Raw genomic sequence first — 27,150 nt, 5'->3', positions numbered from 1 at the left:
AAAGGAAATGACCAATTTTAGTTTTTTTGAATTTACGTCGAACATATTCGACATTTTGAATTTCCATAAGGAAATTTTAAATAAGCATCTAAAACTGCAAAACATTACCCATTTAACCAATTCTCTATCTTTAATAATAAGAAAGTTACCCATGCAATCCCACCCGATCTGGGACACACGGTATATCAAGGGCGGTTTACATGAGTTACCAATTTCAAAAAAATACATTTTGACGTCAAAAATGGCACTTGTAAAATAAATAGTGCAAATCATCCACCAAAATAGAAAATGCGAGTGCTTCATTTTCGGTAGATAGTTTTTTTCTTACTCGTCCGTTAAATTAATTACGGTCGAATTACGAATAAGTCACTTTTTCGGCGAGACCATAAAAAATGAATTGTAAACGCTATATTTTTATGTAATGTGCTACTAAATTTCTGCAAGCGAGATGCTTTTTGCTCATTCACTATTGCATAATTTATGCAGCTATTTTGTTACACATAATCATTGAAACAAACAATTAGTTATACAACCGAAACCGCAGAGTAAATGAAACCCCACTGCTCATTATTATATTGCCTACATATTTGTCGAGATATTTATAAATATACGCATCTCGCAAAATGTAAATCAATAAGTAAACTAGACGTGCAAACATGGAACGGTGTTTAACTTTATTAATTGTGACAATTTTCTTCATAAAACTGTCAAGCGTTGAAAGTTTGAGGGTGCCGGAAAATTTGGACGAGTTGATTGAATCGGGTAGAAAGCGGCTCGTACCTATAAACATGTCGGGGTTACTTTATAAAATTGATTTTAGGGGCGAATATTGCTTATATTAAAAGGTACAATAATGGAGATGATGGCGATAATGAACGCGGCTATCATAAAGTGTCGAACGATAAGGGTGGTGATGGATACAAGCATTTTGATAGTTTTCACAAGACAGACTCTGATAAATATGGATATGAAACGCATTCGGCCTTTGGGAAATCTGCCGGTAATGATGACGAAAGTGGAGAAAATGTGAAATATACCCAGGAAGGTGATAAACGTGAGTGCATTTATTTTATTTTAAGTATACCTACTGAATGATTATGCTCTTTATCTTCTCTTTAAAATATTTGCAATGGAGCAATCGTCAACGAACGATAGAAAAAAGCAAATTTGATTAATACCGCAAACCAAATTTTTTAAATTCTTAAATTATAATAATTATAAACATTCGTAGTTAGGAATGCTGGTGATCCTATTCTGTTTGCTACAACAATAGATTTTTGAAATATTCCTGTGGTTCCAAAAGCTTAGAAATCTTTGCATTTTTAGAAATATTCTTTCAAGTCTTATAATCTTGGAAGTCAGTAAGTAGAGACCTCAATAGATGTTCTGTAAACCGTTTATGGAATCGTTTAAGAAACCGAATTTTCATTATAAAAGCTTCTCGAATTTTTTTCGATAATTTACAAAATCTTCTTTAAAATCCATATTCTTCTTATTTTCTTGGACTTTAAATTACTTCTAACGAGATTTCTAAGATTTCTGAAGAGATGTCTCAAAGAGTAAAATCTAGCAGATTTCTAGGAATGCCATTAGCTAAATTGCAATATTTCCAAAAATGCTTTGAAATTATTAAGACTGAGAAAAAGGTTTTTTGAAAGTCAAGTTCCTAAAAGACTTCTTAAAGAATTTCTAGAAAAATTCCTAAAATTTCGAAGATAGATTTATTAAAATTATTCGAAAGCTTTTCCGAGAAGATTTCCATGAATACGTTTTTTTTTAAAACTCCTAAGCAACATTGTTAAGGGTTTTTTTTTAATTTCTTGAAAAACCTTTTCAGGAATTCAAGAAAAATGTGTTCTAGAAAATACCGCAAATTCTCGAAAAAATGTACGTGTAAAATTCGTATAAGTATACTCGAAAAGTCTTCTGCGTAGTTCACATAATTCTTACATTTTATTTGCGTCAGAGAACTATCAGCCAAGGCAGATCAAAGAACGCTACACTACCGAATATACATTCACGTAGCCCGTTCGTTAGAAGTTTATAAACTTGAAGTTGAAATAGAATTGAAGTAAAATAATTTTAAAATGGGTTCCCTTCCGTAATTACTGGAAGTGTTGTTTTTTTTAAATAAAAACTTACAATTCTCTATTTTTTTCCAAAAGCGCTATATTATTAAGATTTAAGTGTCATAGTTTTTAACATATGTCAATTTTTCTCTAAAAATTTAAAGATGCAAGGGTGCATTCAAAAATTCAAAGTTTAGATTAAGTTAAAGTGTGAGAGATTTTTTGAGTGATCGCCGAAAGTCTTGAAAAAGATTCCAAGACTGCCGCCATTTTTCAAAGTTTACAATCAAAAAATGTCAAAAACTTCAATTTTTCAAATTGTAACTACTCTTTCTGATACCAAATATCGCACTTTTATCAACATTCTGTATGCCTATATCCGGTAGTTTTTGAGTTATTGGGATAAATAACAAACAAATAAAAATCAACACAATGTGGATGGTCCATAGTGAAAATTGGAAGAGTTAATTTGAACACTAAGATAAAAATGTTTGACTTTTGATTCGAAGGACATTCCAAATTAAACGATTGCTTCCAAAACCCACTACGCCTAATGAAAAATAAGAATATGCCAATAACTCGATATCTACATGATATAGGCATATAGAATGTTAATAAAAGTGGCCCTAAAATTTAAATCTACATTTATTTCTGGCATCAGAAATAGTAGTTGCAATTTAAAAAACGGAAGTTTTTGACATTTTTTGATTGCAAACTTTGAAAAATCGCAGCAGCCTTGGAAACTTTTCAAGACTTTCGGCGGTTACTCAAAAATTCCTGAGACTTTCAGAATTGCATCTTCAAATTTTTAGGGAAGCCCAATTTACATTGGGCAAGTTTACTGGCGGAAAGTACTGTCGGCCAGTAAACTTGCCACGTGTAAATGCGCGGAAAGTGCCAGTTAAATAGAAATAGGGTAGCAAGTTTACTGGCAGAAAGTACTTCCCGCCAGTAAACTTGCCCAATGTAAATTAGGCTATAGACGAGTATAATACTCGTAGATGTATTCCATTGGAAAAAATGCTGAAAAAAACGTTGATACCTCCAAAAGTAGACGAATTTTCACTTCAAAATTGACTCAAACAAAAGAGAAGAAAGAAAAGTAAAATTCTGACAATTTCAGTTGATTCGTTTGGTACACGAAATTCTCAAGTACTTTTGTTCTGCTAATTTAAAAATTTGTGCTCATCACGTTAATGAGTACGTAATTCAACTTTTTTCTGATGATACTCCCAACTTCACGCTTCACTTGTTACTCTTTGCTTGGAACTTAACTCATGTCAAATCGACACTACAACTTCACAGACTCGCTATTATGAATTCACAGCAGAACCCACGAAATCATCGACCAAACTTCAAAAATTAAAGACATATGATTTGACAGGCATTGTTTGCTGTTTGGGTGGTAAATTAAATAACATTTTATTAATCAGCTGCCTCTTTGATTGTTTTCCGACACCTGATTCTACCCTAGTGGGCGATATTTGTGTTTTATATAACCTCGTCTGCTTATTTATAAATCCATCTTTGCTAAAGCATAATTTATACGTTCGCCAAAATTTAATTTGAGCTAATTAAAGCACGTCTACCAGATAAATTAGTATTTCGCAATTAGGGATAGTTAAAAGTTTTGGTCAGAGAGCAAGTGAATGAAAATTAATTTCGGTAGATGCTATAAATTAATTTTGCAAATTGATTGGTCGTCCGTTTTTGTTATTCAATTACTTATTTAACAACTAAAATAAACATTTTACAATCTCCGATTTAATTAAATGAATCCGCAAGAGCTCAGCCGGTAATTTTAATTTATTATCAAACAAATGGGCCCTTGCAATTATTTTTCCCCGGACGCATTGAAAACCTGCCACGGACTCGGTAACATAAAATTTTATTATGTTTAACTGAGTGGTTAATTAAGCTACTTTATGAAATTGTCCCTTGTAACTAATAAGAAAAAGTTTTCAGCTAATAAAGTGGGGTGGGTTCGTTGATCAACCTATTTTCCTTTGAAAGAGCAAAATGAGCTTTTACATTTTTAACGGCGCCTCTTTTTATTTTTGTAGAAAAGGCGGACTATGAAGATGAACAATACAACGATAAGGATGTGGAGGAGCGAGAAAGTAAAAACGCCTACAAGATTGTGGAGTAAGTGCTCGGTTTCATTCCGTGTCCGTTTTTATAGTGACGTATATCAACCCTTTTAATCTTTACAGCAATGAAGGCGATAGCAATTATTATAGCGAAGGTAACGCCGACGCGGCCGCAGCCCTCGGTTACGTTGGAGAATATAATGCAGGTGGTGGCGATTCTAGATTGTACGATAACGGTGGTGAAACTTATTCACAGGAACAACCAGAACATTATGAAGTAGAAGAAAATGTTGACGGTATGTGCATTTAACCGAACAACAACATTAATAATTAATATTCAATTTACGTTTCACGCTCAAAATGTGTTCGAGTCAGCTCAAGAAAGTCTTTCCATTGTTGTCCTCGAATATTGTTGTCAGTCCCCTCTCCTATTGGCGTGTTAGAGGCTAATTGGAAAGATACTTACGAATCATAGCAATAAAATCGAAGTAGACTGTTTCTAGGAACTAGGACGAAACTTTTTGTCTCTTCTCATGTCGTTAGTGGATTTCTTGCTCTCCGATTTCCCTCAAAATATCTGTTGTAATATTCTGGTAGTAATGGCAAACAGCGTTCAGTTCGTAAACGTTTTGTTTCATGCGTACCTACCTATTCCACCTTCTCTGTTCGCATTCAAACGCTTATTTATTTAAAGTACCTATTTATTTACAGAGAGGGAAATAAACAAACCCTGTGAAAGCGTTAGCTCATTATATCTCGAGATGTAATAAAATAAATAATAAAATTTGTATATTGCGGTGTTGGTAATTTCGGAATTAATTTCATTCAAGAAAGGTTCGTGCAAAATGTGAAAAGGTTAGCTATCACTGAACTTGTACATACTCCTCTTTGTTTGCATACAGAACGCATTTTTACTATACGACCCCCTCATTTTGTTGTGAAAACAAGACGGAATACATCCATTTTGGGGATTGTTATTCTACCCGGTGAGAATGGCAACAAACCTTCTGCCATAAAACTTCGAATGTACTCTTTCAAGTACCTACTTGTAAATTTCATAAACTATGTGATTAGATATTGATGATGGTAAAATTAGGTAAATTCACACGTCTAATCTAATGTTCTGCACTTTTCAACAGCTTCTGCATCATTTTCTCGCACATTTTATTTTTGACATTTGCAAAGTTAAAAAAGCTCACTCAATGGGTGAAAGCTTACTTTATCGATTCCGGAAAAGAAATTATGATAGCATTGGCGGTTCTACCTTGTTGTAAAGCAGCTTTTCTTGGCTTCAGTTCATTAAATTCGAACGCTCACTGTTAAATTTTGTGAGCATTTCTAAATATAAAAATAATAAATAAATACAATGCAAAAATACAATTTATAGAAAACTTTTAAGACAATTTTGAAAGGTTTCTGGATTAATTGATTTAAAAGAAGGTTCGTGAAACTTTTTAAAAATGACGGTACTGTCTCCGGTTGCAAGGATAACGATTCTCCCTTACATTGCGGTTATATACGAACTTTCGGTTCGAGCTTTTAATTATTTGACGAAATCTATAACTCTTTCGCGTTCACAGTATGTAAATTTGCACCAAAAATTTGACAAAAAGAAATACGAGATCGAAAAAGGTAGCGGTTGACCGGAATAGATTTTCTTAGAATGTTTCAGTAAGAATTTGCTCTGCCACCAAATTTTTACTGAAATACCTCGCCGAATCCCAAATACGAAACGGCTCCCGTTTTCCTGAACGCAACTTTTGTGGAAAGCGTGCCCTCTTAACCAATACAAATCCCGTATTTTCCTCATATTCGCAAAACCGAACTAAATTCAGTTCTTTTTTATGGTGACAAATTTGTGGATAGTTTCCCGTGTATATCAATCGCGAAATTCGCTAAAAAATGCATTCACTCAGTTCTAGTTCAATTTTCCAACTGAGTTACCAACAAACGCACAAAAATATTTCGTTTGGTCTACCATTATGACAAATTTAAGCCATCCAGCAAAATATGAGCGACATAAAGTTTGAAACAATAAAATACATATGCATTATATTCAGTCGATTGCCTTAACCTTTCCGTTCGACTAAAATTCCTCAGTGCAAACTTTTGAAAAAAGAGTGTAATCCAGAAAGACATCTTAACAATACAATCACAATGCCTAATGCGAAACGAAATTGGTCAATTTGGTAACATACAAATCATCCGTGATTATTTATCGGATTTACATTTATCAATCTTCGAAAATGCGCGACGCAACGTAAATATTGAATCTCGCATGAACTGATTGAACAATAAAATGAAAAATTGCGATTTCAAAATGATAATCGATTATTCAACCTGGCATGTCGTGTTGTAGTTCTAAATTGTTTATCATTGCAGAGGCGGACAACGAGGCGGGTAATTACGAATCTCGGGGAAATGAAGATGAAATTGCAGCGTACGAAACTGACGGTGGTGAAGAAAGTGCTGGAGAACATTACACGGCTCACGACGCCGATTATTAAATAGAAATTAAACTCCCAGTTTGTTATACTTATTAAATAAATGCTCTCTAGATGTGTTGTTTTATTTTCGAACTTGGTTAAAACGACATCGTTTTAGCTGCATCATAATTATTCCTTTACATCTTAGTTACCGCACGATTGAAAATTTGACATTACACCTGTCAAAATTTTACCGGCCCGTGAACCTGTGAAAGCATCAAAAGCCCGCATCCAGATCTACCATCTTTATTATGAAAATAACTACATATATTGTATTACAATATTATTGTGTCAATTTATTGATATAAAATGTACAATTTGACAAGTTACTGAATGAAATTGGACAATTAAATATTAACTTTCCTTTTTTACCAAAAATCGACTACACCAAAATTTCTCGGGAAAACACTTTTTCTTATTAATTTTGGTGCGAGAATCCAAAACAATTCGTACTTTTTCGATTAGACTTCTCAATCAAAAGTTATGGACTAGAAACCAATTTCCAAAGAAAATTCAAAGGGCTGTAACTTTTGAACTAGTAGCCCAATCTTCGCACTGTTTGAAATTATGGATTCTACAGGGCACCTTCTATAAGAAATTTTTTTTCCCGGTCGATCTGAGACAATTTCCTTTTCGGGGCTCAAAAAAAGGCAGTGTATAACCTTCCTTTTTTACCAAAAATCGACTACACCAAAATTTCTCGGCAAAACACTTTTTCTTATTAATTTTGGGGCGTAGAATCCAAAACAATTCGTACTTTTTCTTACGATTACGATCTTACATATAAATATGTAGTTTAACCCTGAAGGTGCAATATGCATAATATGCGCGTATTTACACAAATCATATATGTACGTTGTAGGAAAATCGACTAAGTTTGTTTTATGATTATTCAAGCTTAATCTGGTAAGCTTTCATATTGTAACTGTTGCTCCTCGACAAGTATACAAAATGTCTCCAGTATTGACCGTAATTTTCATATTTCTCGGTAACTACTTACCGATTTATAAATGAGATACAGAGAAATAAAATTAAGCTTTAAAGTCGTCCAGTGAAAACAGATTTATTTATGGCACCCCCAAGTTAAAATTCATCGAGTCAACTGGATCAATGCCGCTTACATGAATAATTAAGTTTAAGGAAAGCCCGTTGTGAGTTTAATCAAAGAGTATTATGGATACTCTTTGGTTTAATGCTTCATTAAGGGGCCGCGAATGGACCATACGATTAAGAAAAAAAAAGAGTAAGGCCCATAGAGCACTAATGGAAATACTGCACCAATATACACGAGCGACAAGGTTGACGAGTATTGACCAAAATTTTAGCAGATACTCCCTGGACGATTGTTTATCTATTACTGAAAACAAAATTCGAAAATTCAAAACCGTTCGCGAGTTATCATGTACACAGACCGAAGGGCAGACGAACAGAAAGTTAACTCGCTTTTTGTCGCTCGTTAATAAAGGAGCTACACTACATTTTTAAAGAAAAATCAATTGGGGAAAAATAAAGTAATTCAAGAAGCTTTAAGGAAGTTAGTCGGAGTTCTGGATGAAATATACGGATGTTTAGGGAGTGTGACGAAAAAATTAGGGAAAAATATATGACGAAATGAGAAGACATTGTGAGGAAATGAAAAGAAGAAAACTGGGAAAATGAAGGAAAGTTTTAAGAGATTACTGTTACTTACTTCGCTTCAAAATTAGAGTGATTTAACGCGAGAAACTAGGATAATTAAAGAAAATTAAAAAATAAAACTATAAGGGCTTTTTAGGACAAAATTTGAGGGAATCGGTGATGACATAGGAAAGGATTCGGAATAACCCCAAGAAAATTCTGGAAGAAGCTGTGGAAAATAAAATGTTATTTTTAAAGAAATGGTGTATATAAATTGAAAAACTGAAGTTAATGTATGAAACTTGATGTTTAAATTAATACATTTTGCAAAAATGCACTTTTATTACATTACATTTTGTTTAAAATGTCTTGTCGGCCCACTGATTTGTCCAATAAAAAGATCGATTCTACTAAAAACCACCGAAAAAATAAAAAAAGAGCTCATTGTTACCTTAAGTTTGAAATATGGTGATAATGTAAATATTGTTGGCTTTCAATGGAGAAAAAAATTAGCGATTTTGTGAATCGGGGTTGAGTGGTGGAAGGAAGAGGAGCACGATTACGGTTAGAGGGTTCAAAGTTAGTAACTATAATTACAACATGTAAAAAAATTGCATTTGTTCCCCTACTACTCTTTTCGCACAAGTTTATAAATCCTGCACTAGCGACTGAAGCAACATCCTGCGTCCTTGTCGACTTCTTAGAACATACGCGATCAAAGTTCCATTATAACCGAAAATATTTTAAATGTTCATCAAAATCGTTTTGCAAACCAAAAAAGGAAAATTCCCTTAGGACCATCACGTTTACCTTTCCTCCAAAAGGTGAAAACGGAAGCTATCTGGTGTCTCCATCTGAGTAGACTAAAGGATGTTATAGCATATTATGGATAACCACAAAACTGTAACTTCTGTAAACATTGAATTTTCTACATTACTTTATCGTCTCGCCATCTAACGTACGGTAGCAGCTTGCCACAGATATCGTCAATTGCCTGGTTTAATATTTGAGAAATATATGTATGGAGGGAGCTACCTCCCTAGATTTTTTAAATCCTGAATAAATTTTGAGGGCGAACGTAAGGACTCCTGAAAGTTATGAAACTTATACCAATAGTTAGGGGGAAGCATGATTTTTACACTAAGGGGGAAGGAGGGAATTTCACAATAGTACAATGGAAGGGTAGCATTTTGTATGGCTACGCTCTACCGCAAGATTACATTTTCTGTTAAGCAACATGAATTTGCACAACCAGTGAAATTACATATATGAAAATTATTACACAATTACAACTGAAAATGGAAGAGGTTTTATCAATAAGCAAATTCGATTTTAGGCAAATTATCGTACAGTGGAAGTGAGCGGGTTATCTGAAAACAGTTGCTTATTGTTACGCCATCTATTGGATCGATTTTCTATACCTTAGGAAAACCCACCACACAATCTGGAATTAGAAAACAAATCTTGGTGGGAAGGCTAAACCATTATCAGTTCCATTTATAACGACAAACTCTATTTCCGTCTGGAAGGACAGATTACACAGCTAATTATAAACTCATGGAAAGTACAGGAAAAAGAAACATATTAGGAATAACTTTTATTGTAACTGAGAAGGCTTTTTCTAATGAATATAACAATACATGGGTAACTATTGCATTTATGTTTATTATGAAGAGATAAATATTGCAATAAATAAAATTAATACTGAAAATAAAATTACAAATCTCAATTTTTATTTGACGAAAACAGCATCATTCTGTGTGTTGACTAGCGAAAATTTGAGTGGATCTCTAAAAGATCCCACAACATACACAAAGAGCATTTGGTCAAAAAGAATAAAATCGGCAGAAATGTGCATATAGTGGAAAAATAATTGCAACATCACATCTAAAGCTCAATATGAGCCATTTTTATTAATTTAACTATATCTTAATGAAATTAAGCGTTTTTTTACACAATACGCAATCACATGTTTCATCAGAAGGGGGTCCAATAGCGTGATAAGTAAAAACTATAAAATACTAAATTATTTACACTAATAGTTAATTGCCCTTTCAAAGGGGAGCAAATCAGTCTTATTAAGAATGAAGGGTGAGCCTTTCGATGTTATAAGTCTTGAGGTCCTCTTCAACTAGTATACGTAGATTGTTTTTAGTTGGGGCCTCAATTCAGGCGGTATCGTGTATACTTCGTTTTCAGGCTTCTTCTTAACAAGACGTCTCCAGCGTCCGCCGAGATTTTTTCGAAAGCCTTGAACTATTCCTGGCCTCTCCATTTGCAATGTATGTACTAGCGTTTCCTGTAAAGATAAAGCGATTTTAGTCAACGGTCTCTCGCTCCCCTCGTTCAACGAACCCGGCGACCCTTCAAGAAGGGAAACGCGGCGTGGGAATTCGTGCTGGAGAATGTTAACATATGGCGGTTATATTTGTAGTTGTGGCACAAAAGCGTCCTTTCAACAAGGTCTTCTTGTTAACACCCTCCAACGCGCTTTCTCTTACTTGTTACCGTGCGGATTTTAAAATTGAGCTCAAGGAACGGTATTTACCTGGTTGTTATTGCAGTACAGATGTTGCGAAGGTGGAGGAGGGAACTGCCACAAGGGCTGCCCGCGGTACGGCAAGGGATCCGCCGTGGTAGCAAGTGGCTGTGGTGGTGCTGGTGGTTGAGCTGGTCCAGTTTGTAGCACAACATCCGTTGGATGGACGCTGTTGCTGTGTTCTTCTCTTTTCCGAAGCTTGCTGCGGACAAGACGAATTGCAATCATAGTACCGTTACTCCCGACCATTTTATTTTTGGCGTTTCTCGATGAAAAACTAAAGATAGCCAGCTTGAAGCCGTTCGTGTAAAACTTTAATCCAAAAAGAGTGTGCGAACAAAACACTGTACTGTCTCCAACTGGGGTAACACAACAATAATCCCCAACAATGGCAACACACAAGTTACGAAACTGCGATAGATCGCGAATAAATAACAAAAACTTCAAACTTTGTAACAACTTTATACAACAAACTAAAGCTGTAGTCTGAAGCGTTTCCTGTCCTCGCTCGCTTATATACCGCGACGGTGACGTCGAGCGTAGCGCACTCACCATGAGAAAAAAAGGGAAAAGGGGGGCGTCGCTAATCTACTCGAGTGGCGCTGAAACAGCTGAGAAATACTAACTGGAAAATACACTTAGCCGTCGGTTTCATTTTGATAAAACCCGACTAGGAAATTTGACGAATTTACGTAATACGAAAAGAACTGAATAAATTTAAATACAAAAACCTAGGCGAGGTTAATTTTTTACCTTAACCCACAAAAAAATAAACTTTGATAACGTCGTCGACAGTTGACTGATAAAATCTTGACAACGCCAAATAACTAGTTTTGATTGGACTACGATCGATAGAAGCGTTTTGAAATTTGACCCTCTACAATTAAGATGCGCTTTGCACAGATATATTTTAAATCGAGTGCGGCACAAAGGGTTTGTGCTCAATTTCAAACAAAAGAACCTAATTTTAGGATAAGCCAGTTGCAAATATGAAAACATTTCCAAGATAAAGACACCCCTTGGTGCTACAATTGGACAAATCAACCTAGCCTAGAGAGTTTAGGGGTTTCAGTTGCAATTTACACTGTTAATATCTACTTAAGTATTTGGTTCCCCATGTTAATTACACAACGTGTTCAAGGATTTTAAACACAGTAAATGAAAAAAATGTTGGGCGTAGAAAATTTGTTGAGTGAACATTCGCCTGTTTTTTCGCAGCACACCCTAGCCGATTTATACCGATTTATATTATTACGTAATTATTTCCCCCTCTTAGGGCAACAAATCAGACAATAATATTGGAAAGGCAATTAAAAAACTACTACAAGATAGGTTTTTCTAGTTTCTACGCCGTTTTGATTGAATGGGCAATTTTTCAAGGAAATATAACACCGGCAAGTGGCCTTTAGAAAGGGAAAACTTGTGTTTGTGACCGCATGTAAAAAAGGAAAAAACTTAGATCTTTAAGTACGCAGGTATACTTACTTAAAGAGTAAAGACAAATTTTACCACAGACAACATGTCTGTGATTTTACTAAGGCGCCAGGAAGGGGCGCTAGAATCATTTAACTTGCAGAAGGGTCGCGTATTCAAAAACGTTGAAAAACACAGTCTTAGAGGGATTCTTTGGCATATTCCTCCTAAGAAAATTATGAATAGCAGTCGCAATTTTAGAAAATCTAAAATAAAACATTGTTTACATTTAAATACGTGGAAATTCAGAAATAGAAGCAATATTGAGACAAATTAAGGAACAACTAAAGGACCTAAACGAACGATCTCGCCGCATTGAGGAGAAGCTCGATGAATGTAACAAGGAAATACAGGAAATTAAAAGGGAAAATTCCAACCTGAAAATAGAGAACGGCAAACTTAAATTCGCGGTCGAACAACAAAATTGATTATCTAGAAACGGAAATCGAAATGAACAACTTGATAATTCACCGTATGAAGGAAGTAGAAAACGAAACTAATCTGAAAATTAAGGAAAAATTACGCCAGCCCTTGAAAACATGGGTGTTAAGTTTACGATGGAATCCGAGATTCAAGAAATCTACCGAATAGGTGAAAAGCAGCGCCATTATTTATGTCAAAACCCAAATACTTAAATCGGCAAATAATTTACGCGGCACAGAAATATTTGTATCACAAGATTTTCCCAAACAAGTACTAGAACAACGAAGAGCGTTACTCATCACTCCATCAGTCATTCTGAAAAATGCTAGAGAAAACGGAAATCATGCTTATCTGAAATACAAGTTGATACTAAATGGAGGAATTCAGAATTGAAGATTTGGAAGAAGAATTTGAGACCGAGGGAACTGTGCATGACCCAACAAAGAAAGGAAGAACAATATGCATGGGACATCTAGCAAAAAACTGCCCGGAAAACGTTCCTGTGGAATAATGAAGACGACATTCGCTACGAAACACGGAAAACACGAATTTAATAGCACGAAACTAGATATACTTGAAGTATGCGAAACCAAGAAGAAAAGAGGAATAATGAAGATGGAAGAAGGGCATGTACGTTTATAATAGCGGAATCGATTCAAAAATGAGAGCAAAGGAAGCGTGGCTTGTTTAATAAAGGAAGAAGACGCGAGAAGACTAAGTAAATGAATGAAAGATTGATTAATGAAACAGACAGAAAATACTACACTTCTAATAGCTTATGGACCAAATGAACACCAAAGTAAAAGCAAAAAGGGCAAATTTACAGACGAGCTTGGAATAATGAAGAAATGGGAGGAATTATTGAACAATAAAGAAGAAATCGAAGGAGCTTTGTGAAGAAAAAATACCTAAAAGTTACTTAGATAGAGATATAGATCCAATAAAAATAGTGAAAAGAATAAAAAATGGAAAAACAGCAGGGCACGATAGAATAACGCCAGAAATGGTAAAAAATATAGGAGACAAAGGAATACAAATGTTAACCGAAAGCTTGGAATACGGGGAAAGTTCCCAACGATTGGAAAATTGGTGTAATAGTCCCCATCCACAAAAAAGGTGATACTACAGACTACAAAACGCACAAATATACTTATAGCATTTTTGGATTTATAGATGGTAACGCAGGAAACTATAAGAGAAAGTCTCGAAAAGAAAAAAATAAACATGAAATCAGCAAATTTCGGTGGCATATGAAGGGAAGTAATGAAAATTTTCTGGGTTTCTTTAAACTTTAAAGCATGATAGTTTAATTGCACAACTTTTCCCTAATTTCACCATCGTCGTATCTTCTATGATATCCGAAATCCCCATGATAGACAAGGCTGATGTAATGGCGCACCCAACTTCGTTGGACAATTTCGATCGAATTTTTTGGATATAGCAGTATAAAAAAACATATTATATTATACAGTGTGTAAAGCGATGGGGTATACAAGAGGGAATTTTTTTTTAAATATTGATTTATGAAAAAAATTTATTCTTAATCATATTTTTTGCTTGCTTTGAAAGTACCAATAACGTTTCGATCATCTAAAATTTATTTATAGAAATCTGGAGAAATAATAAAATTAATATTTTTTATTGAAAGTTATCATTCTACATTATAATCAAGATAGCGTGTATTGCTATCAAACCACAAACAATCGAAGCGTTATTGGTACATTCAAAGCAAGCAAAAAATATCATGAAGAATAAATTTTTTTCATAAATCAATATTGAAAAAAAATTCCCTCTTGTATACCCCATCGCTTTACACACTGTATAATCAAATTTAAGAAAAAAACTCAAATTAAGGAAAATAGTTTGTTAATTAAATTCATAATTTTACCAGTTTGACCATGTTTTTTATGTATTCATATTAAAAAAAGCTCATTATTTAATAATATCTCGCAAAAATAGTCCTTTCCATTACAAAAAAGTGGCTCTCTTAGTTCGTAGACGCTTTGGTAGACGCACGCCACTATATATAATTTTTAAGCAAGCTCAAATTAGTTTAACGATTTTTGATACAAAACTAACAAAAAATCTCGTTTTTTTAACACAAACTAGGGAAATTATTAATTGAATCAACACAGCCAAGTTATTTATGCTGCTATATCCAAAAAAATGTTACGTACTCTTTAGGAATATGTACTAGTGTTGGCCACTTTTAAAAAAGCTCTCCTTGACCATGCAGAAATACGCCACTGACCATAAATTAGGTACGTAAATTAGTAACTTTATAATATTTTGGATACGATAAAAAGCTTCTTAAAAAACGTTGTTTGGAAGTGTTCCAGACAAAATTTTCACCCTGTATATCAGTACAGGGTAAAAACTAAGTTTGACTTTTTAGGATGTTATCATTTCTTATCTATATGATAGAAAAACGGTTTTTTGGACCACAGTTTCTGAGATTTGTATATTTTAACATCAATTTTTGCATTTTTTCCTGATTACATTGTCCTAACTCTATTTTTTTTATTTTAGCCACGGAAACCTTATTTTTACTGTTTTAGAGTAGGCCTTAGATTCATGGAACGAATTATTCCAGTAAAGACGAACTTGAAAATTTAAGAGTGAGTTCAAATGAAAATCTGAGAAATAATGAATTTTGAGATATTTTGATTGGAATTTGAAGAGGAGAAAATAAAGAAAAACTTGAAATGAGCTTATGAGAAACCTGAGAATACCTAATAGGAAGTTAAGGAAGCTTAAAACTTTGAGAGGTACCTACGAAGAAATTGAGAGACGCTTTGAGGAACATATAGGAAAGAGATTTCAAGGGAATTTAACAATTTCAAAGGCACTTATTGGGGAATTGAAGGATACATTCACTTGAGGAAAGCCGAAGAAAAAATTGAAGGAAGGACAATTAGAAAGCCTTATGAGAAAATTCAGATGCGCGTATACAGAGAACTTATAGAGAATTTGGGAAGAATTTAAGGAATATTTGAAAGAAACATATGAGAGGAACTTAAAAATTAATTATAGAGAAAAGGGCGTTTACAGAAAAATAAACAAAGTTTGAGGGAAAGGGAAACATGAAGAGAGTTTGAGAGGCACTTGATGAGAAGTTAAAAGAGATCAAGAAATTTAAAAACTTCGGAATAACTTTCCACGCACGACTTATTTATGTCAATCCCGAGATGTCGGTGAATTGTCATCCCCTAAAACACCGGGGATTTGAGAAAATTCCCCTGGGGGTTTTAAAGATGTTTATAAAATGGTTCTAATAGTCATATGCAGGGTGAAAATATTGTCTGAAACACTGAATATATCTTCAAAACAACGTTTTTTTGAAGAAGCTTTTTATGATATCCACAAATATAAAAAGTTTACTACCGATCCACAACGTACTTTAAATATGTGGTCAGTAGCGTACTTCTGCATGGTCAAGGGGGCTTATTTTTGTAATGGCAACCACTAGTTTTCATTGCCTATTCATAAAGAGTACACTTTTTCGATATAGCAGCATAAAAATCTTATTAAATTACATAATCATTTTTGGCGAACAACTCAAATTAAGGAAAATGTAATAATTTCCGATGCGAAGCGGCGCATCAGCTATGTTCCAAATTTGTACATCTTTTGAAATAATATGTTCTTTGAAACAGGCGTTTTTTGTGGAACCCAATGGACACAATTCAATTACAACTGGAAATTTCTCTTTATCCGTTTGAAATATTTAGGATTAAAAGATGCCACCCCAAAAACGAGAAACTTTAAAGTTTTGGATTTGAAGTTTTGAGATGAGATTTCGAATTACAACGTGAAACTTGTTTATGTGAAGCTCTGTGTAAATAAGAACAAATTTATTACCATTCTTGGTTGTTTAACAGACCCAAGGTGAACGAAATGGATTTGGGATTATAAATTTTGAGAGCAAATAACGCCATCACGCATACGCCAAATGGCCCCAATCAAACGCTGATTAAAAAAATGTGAACAGCAATCGAGGTCATCATCAATAGAAAATTGTTAACTTCAATTTATATTCACATGACGCAATTATCATCAGCGGTTGTCGTAATTGAATCTTTCGACAAACAAATTGTGTGGGTCTCGTGAATCACTTTCAGCAAAAATTGTACCGGCGGCGAACGTGAACTTTGAGCTTTCGCGCTAGGCTAATTCAATAATTACACAAACGCGATTAATTACCTTTCCAAGCTTGCGAATTTGTACACACAAACACTGGAAAAATAATGGCCAGATATTTATTTACCTAATCGCCTTATTTGCCGGATACACGATAAGGCCTTTTACTCATGAACAAATATAGCGTAGGTACAAGCAAGTCTTTCTGCTCGACTCAATTTATTGGTATTGAAAGATAGACATCAAGGTAACTGTAATGGTTGGTCGAGTAAGGTTTTAACTTTCATTCCACCTTTTCTGCATTCCTATAACGCCCATTGAACATTACTCAAAAACGTTTGTTTATGCTTGGGAAGAATAAAATCCCTCTCTTGGTTTATCTATAACCCCAACTTTCTGTTGATTGTCGGATCGGTAACAATTTCATTTTTTATGTGCTTTGATTCTTTAATCATAATATCGCATTTGTGATTAGACAAAGTAAGATTGCGCTGTTTCAAGTTTTACCGAAAGAACACCTCAGGAATGTGTATCAGAAAAATTTCACAAAATATTATCATTTAATCTTAATGGAATGTTATTTACTCAAAGTGAACTTTGAGTAAGTGCTAAATTAATCTTAAATGAAGAGGTCTACTAGGAAATATCTAACTTTTGATTGCACTGTAAGAGAAACTCCATCACCTGTAAACCAGACTTCAATAGTCAAAACTGACAAAAGACCGCTGCTTCAGCGACTACGGTTTAGGGGCTCTATATTTACCAGTATTAGCAATACTCTTACTGACAGAAGAGATACAATCCACAACATTGGCGAACCCTAAAACCTATCAGTCCCAAATAATTGCATGTAAATGGTACTCGTACTAGTTATCAAAAATGAGTTGCATGATGTTGTTCGGATATACTGGTAAAAATGACTGGCAAAAAAGGCTCGCATGGTCATTCACCGACAAAATCTAAACTACGATAAAACCTTTCGATCCAAAGCCCATACGCCTATAGGAAAACGATTTCCATTGATAGTTTACTGAACTTTAGCCTCTAATTGTCTCTAAATTAAAGTTTCAATGTACAATTGCTACTTTAGATTGCAAGCTGGTATGCGCTGAATTCTCAAAAACCGACCCTCAAGTATCTGCCAATATCGTTTTTGATATTCTACAAAATTTTATTACGTTTGCTCGGATAGAGAAATTTGAATTGCAATTGGATATCCATTAAGCTTCGTCTATGGCAGTTTGGAATTTAATTTTTTGTTGGTTTAAATTAAACAGAAAAAACGATCATTTCAAAAAAGTTGGCAAAGTGAACAAACTAACAACAATCAACAAAGCAATTATGGAAAAGTACGGTATGTAAATCAACCTACATCTAGAAAAAAATTATTTAAAATACAAATTTAATGGCTGCTAACAACAAGCAAGTGTGAAAGATGGGTATTTTTGAAATTGGAATATTATTATTATTTATGCTTGCGGTATTCACAACAATCAAATCGTTTGTAACTGAAAAATTCTTAAGGAAGCGGGTTCTCGATAAGCTTCTAAAAATTACCATTTCATCTAAACGCTGTTTGATATGCGATATAGGCGGATGTGAGTATGACACAGCGTTCCATATACAAAGATATCAATGTAGCCAATTGGTATCCGTAAAATATGTAATACATCAATTACATCAGCGATAAAGTATGATTGTGTATACGCAAAGATACCTTTTAATTGTTTAAAGCGAATTTGTGTTTAAAAATCGCATACCAAATTGTTCAGAACAATAGTCGGACCACGTTGTGATAATGTGAAGCCTTTGTGAAAGTTCGCCGAGTACGTAGAATAACAAACGCGTGGCCTTCCCCGTTACAACTTAGATAATAATTACAAATTGGTTAGACAAAATTCGCAAAAAACAAGGCAGTAACCTTAATTTTCATTTTCCACTATAACGTATTCAAAACAGGTTTTTTTCGGAAATGGTGAATCTCACGCTTCAGGTAGTTTAGCAAAATACTCATTTATGATTGTGTTGTATTATGCATATCGAGTTTATGTTCGATCACACTCAAAATCTGGAAGATTGGCTTCAGAATATTCAGTACACAGGTGCCTTCGACCATTAAGCATCAACAAATTCTTTGGGGAACACCCAGGATCCGCCGGATTGTAATATTTCAAAACATGATGAAACCATGAATTTGTCACCTCACTTCCAAGCAAATCGCTTCCATTGGTCCTTTCATCCAGTTGTTTGTTTACCACCATAACGAAATATTCGAGGACGTCTACAATATATTACAATGAATAAAAACACAGGACAAAAAACACGATGGAGGTCGAAAAGCAGTTGATGTATTTGCCATTTTGTAAAGATTTCAGTAGAAAGAATTCCCTACAATTACTGAGGATCAAATATTTTAGTGTAAAGATTCGCAACACAGTTATTCGCATAAACAGTCTATTGTACAAATTTTGAAAAGCACGATCTTCACACGAATATCACAATATTAGTCCATTGAAATTTTTTTAGATATCAAGGAGAAGTTAGTCTAAAGTTAAATCCAAGTTTGTGGGGTTGCAGCCCTTGTCCCGCGGCCGCCATCTTGTAAAAAGGGGTGCAAATGGTTTTTATGATTTATCTGGCAAACTATTGGTCTCACAAAAAATTTATTCAGACATTTTTGAATAAAAATAAAATTCTCTATAACTTTGGTCCAGCAACTTTTAGTCGTAGAACCAAAAAAATAACAAAGTTATAAACGAAAATTGATTAACATTTTGTAAATCAATTTCAATTGGTCGTTATAACTTTTTTTCTGGTCATTTTACAAAAAAACGACATCAAGGCATTTTAATAGAGGAGTTTTCAAGGAATAATTTTCATTACAAACTTTTTCAATTTTATTCATTCATTAAGATTTTATAGCTCTCAAGTATTAAACTATACATAAATATTAATGATTTAACGTAACTTCCTAATGTTCAAAAATCTAAATGAATGACATTATTACTTCCTTGGTTTTTTTTATGGACTAGGCTGCAGATGATGATTTTGTTGATTTTCAATATCAAATAGTTGAGGGAAAACCAGAGAAGAAAATGGCGTCATTGTCGGTGGTTCATCTTCAAAATCATTTTCTTCAATTAATTTTGATATGCGCATTATGTTGCTGCAAGTCTCCCCCGAACCATGAAGGCACGCTGTATTAGAACACTTGAGACCTGCTTTCCGACATCCACACATTGCTCCACAGTTTCCTTTGCATCGGCAGAAAATCAACTTCAGAAGCACAGGGGGTACTGGAGGTTTTGAGCTTTGTACTGGCATCAATATTATTTGTCCATATTTTTTCCACTGGGTCTTCAGAGTCGTTGTAATTACCCAGCCACGACTGGACTTGATGGTAGACTCGGAAGCTGTGAAAGCGGGCTGTATCTTGCGTTGGAGGAAGTGAAGACAAGTTGAATGTACTCTGGCACTGACTTGGCGAATCATTTGTATCTAATGCTGTCAAGAGAATCATCATTTTTATTGTCACCATATAAAAGGATGAAAAAACGTTCACCAATGACAGTGAGCAAAGCAGGATCGGCTGTCTTATTGAGGAACAACCTCGGGAACAACGCTATTCCACTGGCTAACTCTGGATGTTTCTCCAGGGTTATGAAAAATGTTAGTTTGCCAATGTTGTAAGCTGCTGATGTTGTGTCACATCTTGAAAAAGCACGGAGGAACAGCAAATTATCCACAATGACGTCTTCGTGCATAAAACTTGACGGAGAATACAATTGTTCGACTATACGTCTTTTTGACAGTTTCAAAAAATATATATTTGATCTCTTTGCTCCAAAAGCTGTGAGCAACACAAGCATGTCGATATCTTCAGCTACAATAGTAACTCAAAGATTGGGATGCGGCAAAAGCAGAATGAACAGTGAAACCCACCTCTGAGAATGATCTTTTGAGAAGTACAATGAAATTAGCCTTGTTCTTCTACCAAGAAATATCGGAATACTATAAAATTGTATTCGCTTCGCAGCGCTGTAAAATTTTAATTAATGGATAAAATTGAAAAAGTTTGTTATAAAAATTATTCCTTGAAACCCCCTCTATAAAAATGATCTGAGGTCATTTTTTTGTAAAATGGCCAGAAAAAAGTTATAAGGACCAATTGAAAATTGTTTACAAAATGTTCATCAATTTTCGTTTATAACATTGTTATTTTTAGTTCTACGACTAAAAGTTACTGAACGAAAGATGTAGAAAATTTTATTTTTATTCAAAAATGTCTCAACAGTTTGTCAGATAAAACATAAACCATTTGCACCCCTTTTTTCATAATGGCGGCCGCGGGATAAGGGCTGCAACCCCACAAACTCGGATTTAACTTTAGACTAACCCCCCCTTGATATCTGAAAAATAAAATTGCGTCCTCTGATAAACGCAACCCCAAATGTAACTTTTAAATGGTGTCACAAGAATGTGATGAATTCTGCTGAGAAAAAAAAAGGAACTGCAAATGTACAAATTTGGATAATTCTCTTGAATCAACTGATTTCTGTTGCCACATTTGTTAAAAAAGTTTTCAAAATGCAGATGGTTTAAATGTTCATGTTGGATAGGTACACCGGTTGCTGCCCGAGTGTATCCAACAGCTCCAGAGACAGCTTCTACAGGAGAAACAAGAGTTTGGAATTCTAGCTCCGATGTTGGAGATGCCGGCTTTTGGAAATCAGATCAATTCTCCAATAAAAACGGATATACGGAGAATTCGAGTTTTTATTTTAAAAAAACTGGCCTTTGTCTTCTGTTTTAGAAGGCGATCCAAATTCTGGATTTCAAGAATACACTTGAGCATTTGAAGTGCAAGCATCTAACCCCTTTACGTTCTCTTCACCATCCTACATCACCAACTAGCGAAGATCCAGTACTTTTTGTCACTAAAAAAGACGTTCATAATACTATCATGGCTTTTCCAAATGGTTCAGCTGATTTACGACCCCAACACCGCCTTTTATCAACTTTATTTTTTGAGTACCTAAGGCCTAGCCAGATTGGTGTTGGGGTGAAAAGTGGCTGTGCGGCCGCAGTCCACGCAGTCAGAACGTACCTTGCCAAGAACAACTACTAAAAGTAGACGCGAAAAAAAATGCTTTCAATTCTGTGGAACGAGACATCTTTCTCGAATGTTAAAGAACCCTCGACAGTGCTACTCTTCTCCATCGAATTTGATGTATAAACAACATCTAATCTCTTCTGTTGGCTGTCAATAAGGAGATTCTGTTGGACCAGCTATATTTAGTTTGGCAATCCACCCTATTATCAAGAAGCTTGTATGAAAGCATTTTGTATCTCGATGACGGGATTTTAGGAGGTGGTTCTACAGGACTTCGAACATCTTACTTCCACAAATAATGCATATCTCCTTGGTGCCCCTTTAACTGAAGAAGCATTTCCTTCACTTTCGTTAAAAATTATGGAATAATTTCCACCTTTGGCCAATGATTTATTTAACGTAAACCCACATCTGGCTTTTTTCCGTCTTCATAACTTTTTATGCATACCAAAACTTTTTAAGATGTTATCCATTCTGGCTGGAAACCCGAGGATATCTGTTAACAAAAACCTTTTAGATTTCTCCGATTTCGTGGAATCAAGCGTCCCTTCCTGTCTCTTTAGGAGGTCTAGGAATTCGTATCAAATCTGATCTGTCTTTACCTTCTTTTCTGGCTTCCGTTAATTGTACGTCGGATCTTGTAGGTATGTACAAGCCATAGGGATGGTTTCTAGTCTAATTGATAATATGTGGCATTTCACACAATCACCGTCCATTGTTCGATCAGCCCCAGGACACGGACTTTCTCAGTTTAGACGCAAGCCATTTGGTTTAACCAACGCCCCATGTACCTGGATGCGAATTATTGGTAACATCCTAGCCCGACTAAACCGCAACTGATCGCTCAACACCCATCAGTTTTATCAAAAAATTATTGTTGGTTTTTAAAGTCATCAAAACATGTCATTTTTGGACAGAAGTTTGACTATCGAAACTTTGAAAACAGTAAGTGGGAGCCCCAATTCTGCCTTCGGAATTCGATTACCCCTGAGAAATATTTTGAAGTTATTTAGTTCACAATGATACTGCTCAATAGTTTATCAGATATAAATATTAGGGTGTACTACTAATATTACAATGTATTAACTCATGCTTACTGAAAAAATATGTTATATACAAAGAAACACTGCCAAATTGTTCACTGGATAATGGACCAAATTTAGAAAACAATTTAAAACAAGAAATGAAGATGTTGAAATAACAATAGCCAAATATAAAGAAATGTTAGCAACCATCTTAAGCGTATAAATTGTATGTAGATATCCGTTCAAGTGTTAGCAGGCATCACATTCGATAGTTTTCTACATTTGAGTGTTGAAACAAATACCCAGAGAGGTCTTTGTAAAAAAACAAACAATGCAACATATGAGAAACGATATGAACAAGTGAACAATATAAACAATTTTTGCGAAAAAATGTGTTACCACAATAGTCTAGCTACCAAAAATGACTAAAATCATTGAATAAAAACACTTTCATTCACTACTAAAATATAAAATGATAGGTTGCTATACAGATTGCCCTAAATTCAACATTAAAATAAAATATTTGCAACAAATTTTTTTTGATAAAAGATGCGGTAAGATACAATTTTCCTTCCAGACTAAGACGAGTAATTTGTGATACCCCCAGTAATTGGAAATGCTGTATTTAACAATTAAGGACAGTAATGGTAACTTTCCATTTAAAAAAAGGTACTAATGAAATTTCGAAAAGTAAACGACAACATGACAGCTAATCAGCTATAATTACTGCATAAGAACGTTATGTGTTTGTAAGATTATTTTCCAACTACATTGTGCCAAGATGTTCTAAACTTGTACTCCTCATTAAGGTGCAGAATAACAAGCGAAAAAATATGTTGCGATGATTACTTGTTTAGGTTTAGGGAATAAACAATTCTTCAAAACTCCAAAACCTTAAGTTCTGTTTTGGAAATTGATTTTCCGTGTTTCTAAACAGTAGCAACACTCATAACCTTCTTTATTGGAACTTTGAATAAAAACAAGGTTGTTGCCCAGGCAAAAGTCACAACCTTCACTCACTTTAGGCGGGACGACACTTTGATGAGACGTGAGTATAGGAACTTTCCGATGGTTAGCTGGTGAACGGGCACAGATGACCATTGACCAGATGCGATCTCGTACGTACTATTATTATCCCGTATTTTTTAAAAAAAAAGTACATCCATCAAAATATCAAAATAATTACTAAAAATACAGGCCAATAAAATATAAAGTGCTAATAAGCTATTTTGAAAATAAAAACAGAACAGCACAAAAAATCCTGTAACAATTAAAACCGAAATTTACAATAATAATCGCGATCTATGGCAATCTGATAAACTAAACGTGTAAATTTCTTTAAAATTTTGCAATAAAAGCATGTCATCGGTTGATATCAAACGTTTATGATAAGACCTGTTACGCAGCACTGTAACAATTGCGTACCCGATGATGAAGGCTCTGATTAATAAGAATAATTACTAATAACAGTGCAAGCTTATCTGGATTATATTTGCGCTCTAAGTATTTCGCAAATTTCGCACACCTACTAACAGCGTATCAGACTTAAATTTGGAGCGCAGGTCACATGATGGCAAAAATGGGTTTCAATCGTCAACAACGTTTATTTACCACCCGATACGCGAAACATTGTCAATTCCAACAAGAGGCGTATTTATTTATTGCACATTCCCAAAACTGACGTCAAAACATCAACCGAAACAGACGTAAATCCTTTTCTTTCCGATAGGTATTTCAAGCTTGGCAGACTCGTATAATTAAAGGCATTATGTAATTTTAGCTCGTGTCTAAATTTGCCCCACAAATATGCATTTTCGTACCCAGTCCAATGTCACTGTGTTTGGGTGAGAATGACGAGAGGTGGCAGACGGCCAGAAATTGCATTGTATCACATTTAGCATACCATAATCTAATAGACTACTAAATATACCCGATTTTTTGGCTTTTGAGATACCAGACAAGAAGGACCCGTCCCTTTCTAAAATTCTAATTAATGTTGTTCCATTACCACTAATTACCGCTCATTACGTTTTTTTAATGTTTACATTTACCTTCCCGTTATATAATTGACTGCCCGCTCTACCACAATTTATTTACGAAATGCAGATTTTTTTAATTGTCCATGCTAAGCCTTGGGGTTTTTGTTGATTGTATAAATTGTGATGATTTCATTTACCACCAAATAATAGTGTCTTTACCGTTTTCCAAGCGATTTCCAAAAAACTTTTGCAACAATTCAGTTTTGCCAAAACTATTATTAACAATCCTACTATGAAAGGTATTTTCCAAAAATTCACGGTGAAGATCAACAAATTAATATTATTGCGGCAAATAATGTGTTTATCTAGACATTCAAAGTTTACAATGTCTACTTCAGAAGATGCATAGATAATACCTAAAGGAACAAAGGAAAAACACCTTTCACGCAGAACAAATGTGGAAAACTCCACAAAAAGAGAAGAAATAATGTTATCAGTAAGATTATAAAATAGAGTGTGGTTAGATAACGTTAGACATATTGTCTTGTAGTTTTCCCAATATTTATAGAAGTTATGAAGGGCTGTTGAAGCAGAGTAATACTCTATATCTCGAACCTGGATGCGCAGCGCATGTAATACAGTATAGTGACATGCCATATTTGCACACCACTTATCCAAAAAGTAATTTTCCCCATAGTATAATAGTAAATGCATAAACGGAATTAAGATTAAGTACTTAAAAAGTAGTGAGAAAACCCCAAGGTATACTTTGTTTAATCCCATGAAGCCATTTTTCATTTATGTGTTTGTTCTATTTATTTTGTTTCTACGCCACAACACTAAACAAAATAATATATAAACATTTAAAACAAGCGCTTGGGGTTTTCAAGGAAAATACATTGATCCAGAAAGAAAGGGGAAGAAACGGTGCGTCCCCCACAGCATTGTTTGCAGCAACTTTGCAAATGTGTTTTTGGTCAATGGATTGAATGTTTTTTACATTGAATTAAATAAACCTTTCCCACCGGAATTAAGTGATGCTAATTGCCTATTAAAAAAATTAAAGAAGTACATTTTGGGGTTATAAAAATAAAGCGCCGTCAGAGAAATTTTTGTTTCGCATGGCACGTTTAAAACTTCGAAAATGTAAGTAGTACTGATCCAAAAATGACACGCCAAAATTCTATAGCTTCATTAGAAAAATTAAGATGACTTAATTAAAGAGTCTTCATTGTAGAGATTTGGTAATTTTTTGCATCCAATTTGTTTGTTCTTTCCATTCAGTCAGAACGTTTGACGCTACAAATAGCGGCGTTACCTTTAATTTATGCTTGTTCTTTAATAAAAATAAAAAACACTTACTCCACGCATACAGAAGCCTTGGTAGGCCCTATAAATTCCTGCAAATAGTGTAATTTAACATTGCAACATACCCATCTCCAGATTGCTATGTCTCAAACTTCATTATTGCATACGATAATTTTTTGGATTTTCAATAGAAAGTGGTTTCTTGATTGATAGTTAATTTGTACAACTAGAGAAGAAAGTGGAGTTTTTCAACTCGAGTTCAAAGTTTGACACATGAACGAGTACGAGAGTTGAAAAACACTTTCTTCTCAAGTTTTACATATAATTTTTTCTTAAACTACTTTAGAGAAATAACTACTTTCGGCTCTAAAAAGGGTGAAGAAAATGTGATTTTCCTCTCTAGTGAGGAAAGTAAAATTGCTGCGTTAATCTTAATAATTGCATTTAAAATTGAACCATACCCGCATCTAGATTGCTGTTTCAAACATTTAAAACAGCGCCCTTTGATAGGCAGTAATTTGAAATTTAAATAATGATTACAGATGTTTTTGTTTATTCGTGGTATTTTAGTTAATAATACTAATCAGTGTCATTTTTTCACACTTTGTACAGTTTCCTGATTGTAAGTAACTCATTATCCTCTTTTACTTTCAAAGAGACTGTGATAATGTAATTGAAAAACAGGAAAATATCGGAAAATATAGTCAAAAGAAAAAAGAAGAATGTAGAAAATATGAATATTATTTTATGCTTAATTTTTTATCGCTAACGGTGAACTACAGTTAGTTCTTTTTGCGAAGGGTCGTATATTCAGTTTCACAAAGCAAATTTTGGTGATATCACTTGTGCGATATTGTGCAGAACTTTTTCTTTAATGTTGATTTATAC

The 27,150-nt window shown here is 34.3% G+C and overlaps 2 protein-coding genes across 6 annotated transcripts in view; one reads left to right on the top strand and one right to left on the bottom strand.

Annotated features, from left to right (window-relative positions):
* The first annotated feature begins 631 nt into the window (after positions 1–631).
* LOC116167389 (protein PFC0760c-like) lies at positions 632–6,678 on the top strand. The gene is made up of 5 exons (XM_031482743.1): positions 632–762; positions 821–1,054; positions 4,133–4,214; positions 4,283–4,455; positions 6,542–6,678. Exons 1-5 carry the CDS (start codon positions 657–659, stop codon positions 6,664–6,666), a joined length of 720 nt encoding a protein of 239 aa, XP_031338603.1. The 5' UTR covers positions 632–656; the 3' UTR covers positions 6,667–6,678.
* A 3,465-nt stretch (positions 6,679–10,143) lies between these two features.
* LOC116167281 overlaps positions 10,144–27,150 on the bottom strand; it is a 170,975-nt gene continuing 153,968 nt past the window's right edge. For 4 of the 5 annotated variants that reach the window (XM_031482605.1, XM_031482606.1, XM_031482608.1 and 1 more), the window contains 2 exons: positions 10,811–11,003; positions 10,144–10,561 (listed from right to left, as the gene is read on the bottom strand). In XM_031482605.1, the coding sequence (XP_031338465.1) occupies positions 10,394–10,561; positions 10,811–11,003 (361 nt within the window). In that variant the 3' untranslated portion in view covers positions 10,144–10,393. Of the gene's footprint in view, positions 10,562–10,810; positions 11,372–27,150 lie in introns of those variants that run through there. The other variant, XM_031482604.1, reaches the window with a different exon arrangement.

The sequence above is a fragment of the Photinus pyralis genome, unplaced genomic scaffold (genome assembly GCF_008802855.1).
Source record: "Photinus pyralis isolate 1611_PpyrPB1 unplaced genomic scaffold, Ppyr1.3 Ppyr1.4_LG3b, whole genome shotgun sequence".
Classification (NCBI taxonomy): Eukaryota; Metazoa; Arthropoda; class Insecta; order Coleoptera; family Lampyridae; genus Photinus; species Photinus pyralis.
The sequence above is the reverse complement of the archived record's forward strand: the minus strand, read 5'-3'. Positions and strand labels throughout refer to the sequence as shown.

What these genes read in the sequence shown, in the direction of transcription:
- LOC116167389 (XM_031482743.1), top strand. Translation starts at nt 657, where the DNA reads ATGGAACGGTGTTTAACTTTATTAATTGTGACAATTTTCTTCATAAAA. An exon ending in GGACGAGTTGATTGAATCGG is followed by an intron (nt 763 to 820) that starts GTAGAAAGCGGC and finishes AATTGATTTTAG; the next exon opens with GGGCGAATATTGCTTATATT. An exon ending in AACGCCTACAAGATTGTGGA is followed by an intron (nt 4,215 to 4,282) that starts GTAAGTGCTCGG and finishes TAATCTTTACAG; the next exon opens with CAATGAAGGCGATAGCAATT.